Source organism: Acanthisitta chloris, unplaced genomic scaffold (assembly GCF_000695815.1).
Source record: "Acanthisitta chloris isolate BGI_N310 unplaced genomic scaffold, ASM69581v1 scaffold9842, whole genome shotgun sequence".
NCBI classification, from domain to species: Eukaryota; Metazoa; Chordata; class Aves; order Passeriformes; family Acanthisittidae; genus Acanthisitta; species Acanthisitta chloris.
The window spans coordinates 6,316-22,147 of record NW_008662160.1 but is presented as its reverse complement, the minus strand read 5'-3'; the positions used below and the strand labels follow the sequence as shown (position 1 = coordinate 22,147).

General features: G+C 36.6%; 1 protein-coding gene across 1 annotated transcript in view; it reads right to left on the bottom strand.

Annotated features, from left to right (window-relative positions):
- Positions 1-15,832, bottom strand: part of LOC103798248 (dual specificity protein phosphatase CDC14A-like) — a 54,620-nt gene that overhangs the window by 32,559 nt on the left and 6,229 nt on the right. Inside the window, exons 2-3 of the mRNA XM_009070499.1 lie at positions 11,456-11,531; positions 7,050-7,142 (exon numbers count right to left, since the gene is read on the bottom strand). Coding sequence (XP_009068747.1) covers positions 7,050-7,142; positions 11,456-11,497 — 135 coding nt within the window. The 5' untranslated portion in view covers positions 11,498-11,531. The remainder of the gene's footprint in view (positions 1-7,049; positions 7,143-11,455; positions 11,532-15,832) is intronic.

Genomic DNA, 15,832 nt, shown 5'->3' with positions numbered 1-15,832 from the left:
AAAAGGGATGAGGGAAGAGAAAAAAAATAATTCAGCCCAAGCCTGAAAAGTCAGTAACAGATGTTAACTTCCCTCAGCCTACTAAACTCCTAAGAACATACACTATACTCCTTCATGACCAACTCCTATGACATAAAAAGATTAGAAAAGACACAAAGGAAAGATTTGGAAATCAACAGAAATTGGGATTTCTATTTTTTTTAAAAAATCAGGGAAAAAAGCCATATATTTCTGCAACTGAGACACTTTTGGACAGATTCAACATCATACTAAGATGAAGAATAGGTATCTATACTGGGAGTTCTCTGCCCAACATCAGATGAGACAAAATATTATCACAGCAACTGACAAAGGAAACATATCTCCACAACAGCTCAATGGAAGATTTACCAACACCAATATTTTTTGATTCCTAATTGTCAATATCAAACAATTAACAAAATTGAAAAATCTCAACATGTTACTATGAGACCAACATATAGTTAATGTAACATGCTAAGTCACGGCTCATTCTGCTATCACTGAACGCTATCAGCTGCACTGTCTTGAGTGAAAAATTAGAATACAGGCACATCTTACTGCTTTTCAATTCCTATTTGTATAGTAAAAACGGTCCCAAAATAAATCTAATTTGAAAAACCTATTGAGCAAGTGCATTATTTCCAAAAGAAAATAATTCATCCAGTTTGGAGCAGCATATTTCACATATACAAATGTTTTGCAAACAAAGACACAGTTTTCCTAGCCATTTCCCTCCAGCTCACCTTACAACCAGCATCTACATGGCTACTTTATAGCTCTGCACACTTAACTGCTGAATATAAAGTACTTTCTGATCTAAAAGGTCTATTCAATTTTTGACCTTGAGCACATTAGAATATAGGTAAGTGATGGTCACTCCCAGAGTATTTGCACTGTGCTTTATGCCTAGAGTCATATCTCAAGTTAATGGCATTCTTTGTGTTCTGTATGATGTCATCATGTTAGGTAGATTTTCTGCCATTTCTTCCTCAAGCATGGACAAGGCAGACAGAAAAGACAAGATAAGGATTAAATAAAATACAAAAAATTTCATCAAATGCAACAGTCTGAAAAACACTTGGCCATTGTGCAATAAAAAGATGATCCAGAATCTTTCATCAAATGCAACAGTCTGAAAAACTCTTGGCCATTGTGCAATAAAAAGATGGTCCAGAATTATCTTTATTTTTCAACCACCACCTATTTGACTGCATTGAACAACCAGTCTAATTTTGGACAAAACCCCTCTACACAAACTGATCTGCCTTCAAAAGGTCAATTCTCTGACTTGGAATTGTATTTTAGCCTGTGTCTCCAGCGTTGCAGCTCCACTCATCACGGTCACACCCATAGCATGAATCAGTAGCCAAGAAGAGCAACAAACCCCAGTTACATTCAAATGTTAACGCTCAATACTGCAGCAGTGTCAGTATTGCTGTTTCATTTCACAAGTGTATGTTTTTCAGTATGAATGTCCCTGTATTTGCCTGAACTTCCATACTCCCTCCCTCCTTAAACTCTGAAAGCAATGCATCACCAAAACACACAATTTCTATATGAAAATCATTCCATTTATTCCATGTTATCAGAGCAATTGCTTCTAACTCAATTATTTGGGTCCTAGAATGGGCCATCTGTAAGGGGCCACAATGGCTCATCTGGTCCAACCTCCCTGCTCATGCAGGGTCATCCTAGAGCACATTGCAAAGGATTGTGTCCAGACAGTTCTTGAATATCTCCAGGAAGGAGGAGATACCTTTCTGAGCAACCTGTTCCACTAATTACTAGTACTGGAACAGATTGAAAGATTTACTCAATGGATATATGTATTTAATTCAAAAAGTAGAGAGGCTCCTTTCTTTTCTTTTATAGCTGTAACAATCTGTATATCTACAGCAATGATTGCTGTCTAATGGCACCAGCTCCATGCTCTAAACCCCTCCAGTATAAAATGCTATTCTGCTTTCAGTCATTTGCAAAATATTCTTTTAGTCTATGAAAGCAGTCTTCATATTTCTTTATCCTTCCCACCACCACAGAGGTTTTGCATTTAAGAACAATGCAGCCTGTGCAATAGATGTCAGTGAGGAGTGTATTTCAGGGAATGTCAATTAATGTCAGCAATCATGTAAATTAACTTATGTTTAAAAGCCTAAATTCCTGCTTGTAGTCAAAAGATCCTCAGAGGGCAGTTCAGAGGACTTCAGGGAAACATGAATTTCCATCTTACACAGTTGAGGAGTCAGGAATCTGAAGTAGGGGCAAATTTGTACTATACAAATGTCTTCTCAATACTGCAGGTTTTATTTCACAGAAGTTATGGGACTTCAGAGCTGTCTCTGCTCAGAGACATATATAGGTGACATTTTGAACTAAACACTGCTAGTTTTCTGTCCACAAAGCTCATAAAGGCTCATAATAAAGACATCAGGATGGAAAGAGATATTAACATAAAAGGAAGAAGTAGAGAGAAAGAAACACAGAACAGAACTGAAAAAAACCATAAGTATCATGGATGTCAAGAACAATGAAATAACTGAAGGAGGAAGATAATGAAGAACAAAACACTACAGTACATGTCTTCAGTACCTAAAAAATAGTGATTTCCATTAAGAAAAATTGATGAGACATTTCTGACTCATCTTTATCAATGAAAGCTCTGCAACTGAAACTTAGCTTCATTTTTTTAACCTGAAATGATGAATCTTCAGAGTGCTTTCATCCTGTGACATATACAAATAAAAATCCAACAACAGAAAACCTATTGTGAAAAGTCTGGATAAACAGAACCTGCATCTAAGAAAGAATGTGAGTAAAAGACTCAGCAAAAGAGAAAAAAAATCACTTTACAGATAGTAACTATTCTCTTACAAGAGTTTTTTCACAGGGGACAAGGTTCTCCTCCCTTTCCCCACTGTCACTGCTATAATTTTTATCATGTGGCATTGCTACTTGCAAAAACCAGATGCAACACGTACTCATTTCAACATTTTTAATTATTTTTTTTTTCTCTGACATGTCCATTTTTATGTTTTCAACCTCCTGAATAATGATGTGTTGAAAGATAAAGTTGCCCACAGCTGGGACACTATGCAGGCACACAACATGTAGCAGTACTGGCCATATATCCACTGTCAAGAAAACTCATACCATATGTCCTAAAAAGCTTACAGGAGAAAAAGGGAATTAGTATTTTGCAAGTTCACCTTAACACTTACGCACAATATTTCAAATGCAATTTGGATTCATCTTGTTCCCACCTGCACCTGCCATGTTCAAATTAGAAGTATAGGGAACTGATCCCCTCTAGGGCTGCTAAGCCATCAGCAGAGTTCTGTGAAGACAGCCTAAAGCAATCTGCAGAAAGGTGTACAGCAAAGGGGCTGCACGTGCTGCAGTAACTGAAAAGCCTTTGCACTTGCTGACCTTCCAAGGGAGGGATTAAAGATTTGAGCACTAGTGTGACATGCTTAGATTACCAGCAAACAATCCTTAAGGCTTCAGGTAGGGCTGAGATGTCTAATTTAGATTTTTAAATTAGCAAAAGACTCTCCTGCAAGCAAATGACTGAACATGCCACAGTAGTTCTCTATTACCCAGACATTTGCTGTGATAAAACTACAAACTCAACAGCTTTTCTCCCTGGTATGCATGAAAGTACCTGCAATAGTATTTTAAAACAATTTTTTGATTTAACAATTAAAAACAAAATTAACTGTTGTGGAAGACTAGATAAAAATCCTAACAACTAAAATCTCCAAACAGATGAAAGGAAAAGCAAAACAACACAACTTCAATATAGTCTCTGTCATGCCTGGTAAGACTGCAAAGCCTAGCAGCACTCTGTTCCTCACACCCCTGACCAGTCTGTGTCATAGTCTTGGCCATTTATGAGGAACCTCTATACAATCAGAGAAGTTCTTCTTTTCTTGTAACACTTTAAACTTCCTTTTTTCTTAATGTGAATTTATGACAGAAGTAATTTCTTCAGAATTCTTAAGAGCAAGGACAATAATTTCACTGGACATGATTACCCAAATGTATTCAATGTCCATTGTAAAAACTGAAATTTAGAAAATGCATCTTCCTCAGTTGTGATTTACAACCAGGAAAGCTATTGCTAATGAAGTTTTAAGACTTACCTTTCACTCAAATTTATGACTCTGTTATTAAAATATTTTAATAGCTAGAGGGTATTTTAATAAAACAGGTCTAAGAAGCTGTTTAATGGAACAATATAAATTGCGTAATCATCACTGGAAACCCATTCCTAGAACCTGATCCACTGCTTTCCACGTTTCATTTTACACTTAATGTTTTAACACCAGGACAAATAAACCAAGCCTTCTCAATTAACTTTTACACAATGGTAGAGTTCTTAGCTAAAAGACTTCCTGCTCTCAAAAATCTTGCACAATCAAAGAAAGAAACCACAAAAATCTAAAAGACCTTAAGTCAAATAATACACATTTCTGTCACAATTTGGCCATTCAAGTTGTGATAGATCAAGCTGACAATTATACACAGTTATTCTACTGAAGAATACAATTAGATTCCTGCAGGTCAGGAACAGCCCTGTACCTGCAGGTCAGAAACCTGCATCTGACTGAACAAGTAAGACACTCCAAAATGCAAATATTATTTCTGGAGTGTGAAATGAACATGCCTGGATTACAAAAGCAAAGCTGCTGCAGTTAACAAAAACCAGGTTATTCAGTAGATAATAAATGGCTTTTTAGAATAAATAAATATTCATTTTCAGAATCTTTTGGCATTAGTATCAATCATTATCAAAAAGGTGAATGAACTCCCATAAAACTTGCAAGTTTAGAAATACACATAGAAATAATTCTGGGATGGCATTTATATAAAATATTGGATACCTTTGTGCAAACCATTTTCCAACATTATACTAAACTGAGATGAATTAGAAAGCAACCAAAAGGTGTTTTCAACAAGAAAAGCTATACTTTTTGTACTGGTAACACTGTATGAGTAAAGAATTATTCTTTGTACATAATAGCTTCAATAATAAGAAGGTACTTAACACATCTACTTGTCTGACAGGAGAGCAACAGCATCCAATGCAGATGCCTCTCATTTGCATATGCTAGTAATTAAGAGCTCTGAGCAGCTTAAACAGGCTAGACAAGGGTTAAATATGTATGCAGTTGTGGCACACTAATTTACCTTATTGCACACATAAGCTACCAACTCTTTACATGAGGTGCTCCCAGATGTGCATTTCAGACTACATAAAGTCAGGCCATGGAACACAAACTATGTGCTCTCCCTCTCAGCTCCCTTTAGAGGGATTTCTGCTGCCCTCCCCTACCACCATGTGCCTTCTTCCCTACTTTTAACTGCTAAGCAGCTCCTTCAAATAAGGACTACCAAATATTTCAGACTGTTCCCATGTTTAAGCCCTAAATACTGTAAATGTGGCACAGTCTTACTTAGCTGATCAGTCTTGTGCTTGGAGTTCTGCATCTTACATACTTCCTTACTTTTCTGTTCCTGCAACCTGGCTTGGCAAGAAGTTATCTTCCTGGACAGTAGCACTCTCTCCTTGGGTCTCCCTAATACTGATAATGCAGACTTTTAGTCCCTTAACCACAGAGAATTGCAGTTTAATTAAGCAGATCACATAATAAGCACTGGACAAGAGAAATAAAAAGAATCTCATCCCCTTCACAATGCCAGTGTCCCACCCTGTCCAAGGGTTCTAAGATATATGGGAAGGTGATGGCAGGATCAGGCCAATCCAGTAAGGGCATTCAATAAAGCTGTCCCTTAAATATCTTTCATCCCATAAAGATATGCTGTCAAATTTGGAGATTCTTAAAGAGAATATGAAACACAGAATTTGAAATTAATTACAGCCATTATTAAATATAGCCTTGTACAGTCAAAAACATTAACAAACTTAGAACATTCTAACTCAATTGCTCTTACTAGTCCCTTTGTAGACTTGTCCCATTATGTCTACACCCAAGAGTTAAAAATCCAACCCAAAGTTTTTAAAAATTTGAACTTAGCCCCAATTTCTTCCCATCTTAAAATCTAAACAGATCTTTCTCAAGAGCATTTACATGATACTGACACACTTGTATCAAAACACCTTAATTATGAGAATCTGCAAACTAAATCCTTTCAATATTATCATCTGCACTTCTTGAGCCTTGCTTCCAGCATGACCTCAGGCCTGAAATGAGTATTACAGATCTCACACAGGTATAAAGCCTGACTAAACAGACTTCCAGAATTCAGCTGAATACTTTAGTGGCATAAAACTTTTTATTGCAAAGACTGAGTTTTCTGCAAGTGTGCTCCAATTCTGCACAATAGACCAGGAAAGTGAAATTGAAGTTTGAGTCATGCTGCTATAAGACACACAAGTGGCTGTGCAAGTCATCTTGGGACTATAAAAATTTGTCATAATAAGAAATATTACATATATCATATCATAATAAATATATCATATCATAATAAATTAGGCTTATATAACTAAGATGGCATTGTGCATTGCATATTATCTGTAATACTGGAAGGCTGAAATACCTCCATTTTCCATTACTCTGAGGAGGCTATGAAAATTAACTGAGAAAATAAATTAAATTTTCACTATGCCTCTGGTCTAATAACCTTAAGAAATGCCGTGAGAAAAAGCTGTCTCCTCCTCAGTACGACTCTTGCTACTGCCATGAGCAGCAATTGATCTTAAGACAGCCAAGTTTAGAGGCCAGTTTGTGGTTTGCATTTTCAGCATTCAAGAAAATGGTATCTTATGGGAAACATGTACATGATCCACCAAAGCCATTCCCTGTGTAAAACAAATGGAGTTATGGGACAACAACAGCGTTTCCCTAAAACTCGTACAGCAGAATTTTCCAAGACAGCTTAGAGAAGAAGGAAATGACAATCTGCCTGCCTGCCTCCCTAAAGAAGCATCCCTTGAGAAGCTATTTTACACACAGCAGAAGTCTCTTAAGAAGGTTAGAGGTATCCATGTGATAAATAGTACTTACAGCATATGCACCTATTAAAAATGCTGCATTTGCTCGTTTCCGCTGGTCAAAGCTGGTGTAGTACACTATCTTCTTTCTGGATAGACTGAAATACTGTTAAAGAAAAAGCAAACAACAGCACGTTTACTAAGAAAAGAATACACTTGAAGAATACTTTTTAAAAAAAAAACACTTTTCCAAACCTGAAAAATAAGTCAGAAAAAAAACTTGTAAAGAGATTCTTAAAATTAAAGGAGAAAAAATTACTGATACCCTAAACAATCTTCTTACTGCATGGATAGGAGTGCAGGGAAACAGGCACTGTATCAGGGCAGATCTCTATTAGCAGTGCAAAAATATCCTGTAAAATGCAGCTGAACCAAATGAAAAACTGGATTCTTTTTTCCCCCAGGTTTAAATGTTCAAGACAATGGCTTATGAACATTGATTAAAGGTCTTGAAATTTTCAGACTAAAACATCCTCCTATATATTAAATTTCTTTAGCACATAATTCTGTGGAGAAGACAAAAGAAAAACTGAAGCAATCAATCTTACAGGCATTTTATAAGTTGAACACTCGTCCATCTGTACTACCTAAAAATGAGGTAATGAACATCTTTAGAAAGCTTCAACAGCAAGAATTTATTTTAAAAGGAAAAGAAGGAAAAAAAAAAAAAAAGAAGTGAAAAGCCTGAAAAAAGGCTATGCAAAGACAAAACTAGTAACACTCGCAATTCTTCTTTCTTTAGGAAGAAAAGAAGCCTCTGTCAGAATCCTGTGGACAAAACTCCCATTGAAAACAAAACCAACAGGCACCAGAAAAGAACAATACTGACAAACTGCATTTAAAGTAAGAGACAAAATTGTCACTTAAAAATGGCAAGTTGAACAATTTACTGCATTAACAATATTTTAGCTCCATAAATTGCTACACTTCCATTATATTCTGCAACACTGTTATGCATGTTTTTCCTGACCAATTTTATTGTACTACTACAGTTCTGAGGAAGTCACGAACACACAAACTGGATTCTGTTTCTAAATATTTGAAGCACATTTCTTTTTTTAAAAGTTGCACATTCTATAAAATGCTTTAATACCAGTGTTGCTGTCACCCAACTTCAGGGTTTTAACCCTTGGCACTGCTTACACTTGAGGGTGGGAGATAAGGTAACTGCTTAGAATTGTGTTTTATTTGTTTAAGCAGTGCTAAGTGTATTTCACTTCCAGAAATCTCTAAGTGTAAGCTCCCACCTTAAACCTTGGTGAAAATTTTACAACAGCTTTAACCATAGAATCAAATCTTGCAAAAAATCTCAGGAGAAAACTGATGCAGGCAGCACAGCAAGCTTCTTGCTCCCACCTCCCCCAGGAACAGCACCTTTAACAGCAGTTCTAACTGTACATTCCAGTCTGGTCTTATTAGCCACAACTTCCAGATGTAGAAGGAGTGAGAGTTAATGCAACTGAGTGTATCTCAAAAGGACTGTAATCCTGAGACAGCTGGGTGCTGTTGATTGGAAGAGGCTGTATTTTGAGACCAACAGCAACATCCCTCTCAGTGTATATGCAAACACACAAAGCACAAGTAGTTATTTAATTAGTGAAGCATTCAATGATTATTAAAACTTGACAAAATTAATCCCAGTATTTTAAGATTCTTCTCTTCTTCCCCCTCCTCAATTTTTTAATTTTAGTGTTCTCTAACTGCAATTCCACCCATGATGTGTAGGTGGGATAAGATTACAGTAGTTATGCAACAGTGACAGAACTTCAATTATACTTATTGACTACTACTTATTTTAAAGCAAAGTTCTTTGCAGCAGTTTACAGTTCACCTGAAACACTACTTTAAATTGCAAAGCGAACTAGCCAGAAGTAGGTTCTATGTAATAAGACCTTATTTTTTGTTTTATTTTACAGAATGGATTTTTTTAATCATATGGGCATATCAAGTCATTCCAACTTTGACACTCTTTTGTACCTGAAGTAGCTAAGACCTGGTTTCCAGAATGTTAAAATGAAAACAACGGATCAATTTTCTGAGTTTTACTGTGTAATTTTCAAAATGTAACGATTTCATTCTTGTTATATGAATTACTTTTTGAATCCTGACTAAAGCTTTAACACAAAACTGAAAACTGACATTAATTAATGGCTTATAATATAACAACCAGTGGAACATGTCAGCACAATTTAACTTTCCAGGAGCCTACAAAGCAAACCACTGTTTTTAGTTACACACTACTAACAGAAAATCAAGTTTTGCAGTTTGATGAAGTCTAATGCAAAGCCTCTGTTAACATTAACGTGCAAATTGTCAACTCAGTACACTTTCAATATCAATACTAAGCTGTATGATTTATTCTAAAAAAATACTGATTTTCTGACCGTATTTAATAAGCTTAAGTCTATTCCTTTGGCTAGGTGCAGTAAGTGTCTTTCAAGACAGTTCTGGCAGGTGAGTTTTACAGCTCCAGAGCTGCTCCTGAATGGATTAAGGGTTTAGTTCTTGTAGATGCAGCACAACTTAGACCAACAGAAATGTTTCAACAAGGACTTTTTCAACACAAAGGTAGCTACAGAATAGCTACAGCTTAAGGTAACATAGTTGTAAATAATCTTTTTTTCTATAACAAAACTAAGACACACAGTAGGAAGCCCTAAAGATATTTTTGCAAAATTTAGCAGTTTCACATATCATTACTAGACCAAATGCAGCAATGTAACACAACAGTATCTGCTGAGGTATATTCCAGAGGACTATTCTCAAATATAACCTTTTGAATTATAAGCAGAGGTTACAAACAAAGTGCAGCAGGTTTTAAGTGATAACTAATTCATAGGGTGTATGAGAGGGTTCCAGAACACATTGTTTTCACTGTAAGATCACTTTTTTTGTTTAATAATAGATCAGTTCCTGTTTCTTGCAGACCTCAAGAGAAATTTACTTGCAGAGAAACTCGTTTCTTGCAGCTGATAAATTTTCTATACATGCTGCAAATCACTTCTTCACAGGTATTTGGAGATATTAAATCTACAACTATACATTCAGTGTACTAGGGCTGACTGGGATGGAGTCAGGTTTTCTCCACTGCAGCCTGCAGGATGCTGTGGTTTGCATTTGTGGCCAGAACTGTGTTGATAACACATCCATGTTTCAGCTACTGCCAAGCTGTGCTTGCACAGCATCAAAGCCTTCTGTTTCTGACTCTGCCCCTACAGCAAGTACACTGGGATGGACAAGCTGCTGGGAGGGCACACAGCCAGGACAGCTAAGCCAAACGGACCAGAGGGATATCCTACTCCATCTGACATCACACTCAGCAATAAAAATAAGGAGCAGTCTTGCAAATTAGCACTTGCACAGAGACTGGCCAGGCATTGGTCTGCTGGTGTGAGGTAGTGAGTGATTGCCTTTGCACCACTTGTTTTGTTCCCTGCCCCCCATCTCTCCCCACTCATTACTACCCCATTTAAACCATCTTTTTCTCAACTCACAAATTCTTCTTGGTTTTGCTCTTCTGGTTCTCTCCTTTATCCTACACTGAGTTTGGGGTAGGAGTGAGTGAGCCTCTGCCAGGTGTTCAGTTTCTGGCCAGCATCAACCCCTACTGGGCTTGTGGTCCTATGATAGGACAGTGCTGTTAGAACAAGATTCAGTCACAGTGATCTTCAGAACTAACCACTGCATTTACAGATTCTAGACAACTTGATAAAAAAAGGACTAACACTTTGCAGTCACAAGAAAAAAAGCTGCTGTGGTATCCAAAGATGACACCAAAATTTTCTCACTAGTGAAGTGCAACTCAAAATTACCCTGAATTAACAATCATTATATGGAAGAAAGAAACTAAGAAAATGTCTACAACTTAATTGATAGTGAGTGACACTTCCACAAGACAGAAAAATGAGCCATTTTCATATGTGTAAAAACACATTTCATAACACTTAGTAGAAGCAATATTTGATCAAATTGAATAAGATTTAGAAGTTCTAACTTTTCCACTGGGTGAGACTGACTTGAAATAGTGTGACTTCAGGACCCAGGTTTTGTTCTTGCTCAGTTTTTTTTGTTTGGTTGTCTTTTGAACATCTGTTTTTTCAGTTATTCAGACCAGCATACCCACTTCATGAGCTGCAAACCCATGACATAACTAGTGGGTTTTGTTACTACAGTCTTGAAACTGTAAGGTTATGACTAAAGGTGAACACAGCCATTAGTGCCTCGCATGCTTAGCAACAATGAGGGCATATTAATTTTCTTCACTCTTCAGAGGGAAAAGAACCCAGAACAAAGAATATCCTTAAAGTTAGCAGTAGTCATCTAGACTATGAGCACCTAACAACCACTTCTGAAGTGGATAATTTTATTTGAATTTCAAAACACAAAAATACCGGAACATTGCTTTTAAACAAAGCTTACCTTTAACTTCTTATTTAGCTTACAGCAGTATCTGTATAACATTGCCAAATTTAGAGGCCCAAAATCTCCATAGAAACTGGGGGAAAAAACAAAAAACCAGTGTTATTTATACAGAAGAGCTGAGCAAATTTTGACACATGTTGTTGATAGTTAAATCTACAAATCAGTAACTTTCGCAGGATACTGAGTAGACAATATACATGGTACAACAGATAAACCCTTTATTGATTCATTTAAGAACACAATAGTAACAGTTAATTTGAACTCATTTGTAGCTTTAGTTTAAGATAGTCCAGTAACTACCTTTCCCATTATAAACACATACTAACTACAGAATTTTTTTCCTTCATCCCATGATATCCAGTCAGGTTTCGGCCAAAACTAGAGAGTAAAGAACTTCTAGACATGACCTGCATTTAAGCTATGCTGATATCGTCCTAGACATAGGTTCTATAACTGCTTAAGATGAGAACATATCACTGCATACTATGAAGAATAAGCTAAATATAATTTCGTATAGGTAGTAAAATTTATTTAATAATGTCATCGCAATCTGTCTGAAATTTAAGCTTCTTTTAATCCCATCCTTCACTATGCCAGAGATTACATATTACAGTCACACTTTACATCTAATTATGTTTCCCTTTCCCCCCAATCCTCTTGTCTCTAGGCTGTTCTTCCAATTTATTATTTATTTCATGTTCTGAATATCAACTTCTCATTGTTCTTGTTTCTCTCTTTGAGACTTGTAAACATTCATATTACCTCTGCAGCAAGAATCACTGGCCTTAAGACAAGAGCTAGTAGCAATAGCCTGTACAGGAAAATGATAACACAACAGGAGTTCCTGGTACGGATTCAGTGTTTTTCCTAGCTAAGCCTTCATATAGGCACCTTTAGAAGTAATAGCAGCCTTTATGCAAGCAACCTATAGTGACCTGTTCTAGAGCTTTCTACCTTCTCCATCCAGTGTGCAAAATTGCTCAAAATGAAATGTGCAAACTTGGTCCAATAATTTTCCTTTTCTGTATTATGAAGATTTTTGATGCCCATGTTATGAATTACAGTGAGAATGGACTGTAACTTAAACTGCTTTAATCTGATCTGCCTTAAGTACTTTCAATAAAGAGACAGGATGCTTCCTGCATACTGACAAACAAAACAAACCATCAGCATCTGAATGGGTATTATTTGGGGGATGGCAAAGGACAAAGGTAACTATGTTCCAGACTTCTGGTCTTTGAAAGAGCAAAAACTTATTGAAATCAGGTGATGGAATAGGTGGCAGTACCTTTCCAGCTTTCTTCCCCACAGCAGAGGGTTTATTTTTTAGGAAAATTAAGTATGTTCCAGCTAAATATAAGAAGAAAAGTTCCACTTTGTAGGCAGTCAAACATTAGAAAGTAATTGCATGGAGAGGCTGTGGAGTCACAACCAAATTGTACAAGGATCTGAACAACCTGCTCTTGTTGACCTTGCTTTGAGCCCAGGGGTTGCATTACATGATCTTCAGAGGTGCCTTCTGGCTTCAGCCACTCTGCTATTCCAAGCAGACACAACGATGAATTATGAGTACTTATATCTTTTTTGTGCTCACAACTTCATTAATATTTTCCTCCTCACATTCTCTCAAACAAGAAAGGCAAGACCAGTGCAAAAAAGAGACAATTATATTAGCCTGATGACTGTCTAGGACAAGCAGCCTGTCTGCCATGCCAATGTCATTTCAGTATCATCTACTTTACAACATCAACTAACAACGTAAGTGCTGGTTAAGATTCAGTTCAGCCCTTCAGTACAAAATACTATGATGTAATTACAGAAGCTAATTAGCTGGGTCAAAGACTAAGCTGTCCAACTACTAGAACCTTATCTACAGGTTGCACAGAAGTTAAACTGCAGTGGCACTAAAGCAGGGTGTAACTTCAAAATTCCTCATCTTGTGTTAGATAAGTTGACAGATATGGTCAACAGTTATAGCTATTTTTAAACCAAAACCCTCCATACAGTTTTTCATAGAGATTAATGAAAAGGAAAGTATGAGTTATGACAAAAGTTAAATCCAGAGCTCTAACAATACCAGAGTGAATGTAGCTCCTAGCACAGCCACACAGAAGGCTTACTAACATCTCTTCCCATACTGCTAAGCTAACACCTTGAAATCAAACCCCCCCACCCTATCTTACTCCATTAACTTTAGAGTACTCTTTCACTTAAATATGGGATGGAAGAGCAGAACTTAGGATTTTCAAGATTATTTTGGGAAAATGCTTTTGAAAGTACTGTGAAAAAATATGGAACATGTAAGTTACTATAATACAGAATACTTTTTTATAAACCAATGTGAGCAAAGTAGCTGAAAGACATAACTAAATACATAGCTTATCTAAAGCACTGAAGAACTACAGCCATGCTTTAGGACAAGGTTTTATTACTATTCATTTGCTAGTACATGAAGTCATATACCCACTTCTACTTCTCCACATGATTAATCTCCAACAGAAGTGTAGGAAAAGCACATGAAAATTAATGTACAAATTTATCTACACCAGATAAACTATTATTTTGGTGGGCATACAGATAAAATACATCAGAGTTTATCCATGAAGTAATTGTATTTCTACAAAATGAAGCTGTTCAGCTTCTCTCAGCCACCAAGTTAAAGACGTCACAATCTTTGCTTCTCTTAACATGATGGTGTGGGGGGAGAAGTATCTGTGTTTAAGACTGGTACTACCACCACTTGCCTATGCTGCAGAAACAAGGTATTTCTCAGAATCCCAACACAGTCATAAAGCAAAGGCACTTTTGGTGACTGCTGCACCAGCATTACTACCCATACACAAAACCACTGGCAATTCCCAAGTTATTTACACACCACCATGTAAGCAGTACAAACCAGCCATTGGCTTTGCTGATAAAACACTGTGGTTGATATGAGACAAAGTTTAAATTTTGCATGTAACAAGACGTTTCTCTACTTAATACCTCTAAATTGGATTAAGTTTGAATATTTTTTTTAATAGGACTAAGTGAAACAAGTGCTTTACAAACTACCAAATCAAAGAGATCTCTGAAAGATAATACAAGGCTCTGTACTGAAATCCATGAACTCTGATCCACAAAATCTTTCTTCAATTTACATCCTTAGACCTAAATACAATTTATGACATGTTTAAGCAGAAAGGTTTGATCTTATGCACCCTCATTATTTTATCTATAACAGACCATTTTTCTACTCAAATTAGAGACACACGATCCTGACTCACTCAGAGGATTTTCATCCTAAGAAAAGAATTCTGACAGAAAGTTAAATATAAGCGGAATATGGGAAATAGGGGCAAAAGGAAATGGGGAAGAAGTGACACATCAAGTCACCATCTGAATAAAGAATTTTATTTGGCAAAAGTTGAAGGTAAACATAAGAAAAGTCAAATGTATTATATGATAGTCACCGATAACCATCCACCCCATATTACTTTACTTTCATTCCTTTTACATCTCGATGTTTTAACAAAGCATTTATATACCATAAGAAATTGGGATGCCTCTGAAGCTTAAACCAGGTAAGAAAGGCAGTCATTTAGAATGGAGGTGGGAACCAGATATGAGGAACAGAAGGCAAGTATGGTATTAATTAACATTTAATTATATTTCATTTTAATAAAGTACTTAGGTGATAGCTTAAATTATTCTTCCCCCTCATCTCATGGAGACTTGCTATCCTTATGCTTCTCAAGCTAAGTAGCAAAACTCCAGAATGTACCAAATTAATATTTAAATACTCTATGTCAAACATACTATCATATTGCTACCTGGAAGCAGCAGCATATGTTTCTGGTATCTGTATTCTCCTTAGAATGGACTCCTAGAACCACTTCTTCCTATAATTTATTAATATCTGAGGTATTGGCTGTACTGTAGCACAGGAATGGTTATCCACCCACAAAGACCAGCTCATTGGCTTGTGTCATGTAAGCAGCTACTGTACATTCTTCCAGAGAATTTAATGGTGAAATAAATGTAGTCCACAACTCTTTGGGACAGCAGTCCAAGATGTTTCTGACTGTAGTTCCACGGGATGCCACGTGAAGGTGCCATGAGTCAGCTCAAGCCTGCACTGGCACCTCTTCTCAAATACCAAAATGCAAACATCACTTTTTACTGAGCATTTGAATACCACTGAGCCCAGTGCTGCAGAAACATGATAAAACAGGTTTCCTGTCTTGAACTATTGGATGGTGCCTAGTTATGGTCAATGAAGTAATACTGTAGTGTGGCAGACTTTTAATTGAATTGATAACCTCCATATTAACATCAGGCAACCGATCAGGCCAAGATAAAGTTATCTTTCAAAGATAAAATGTATTGCTTGTA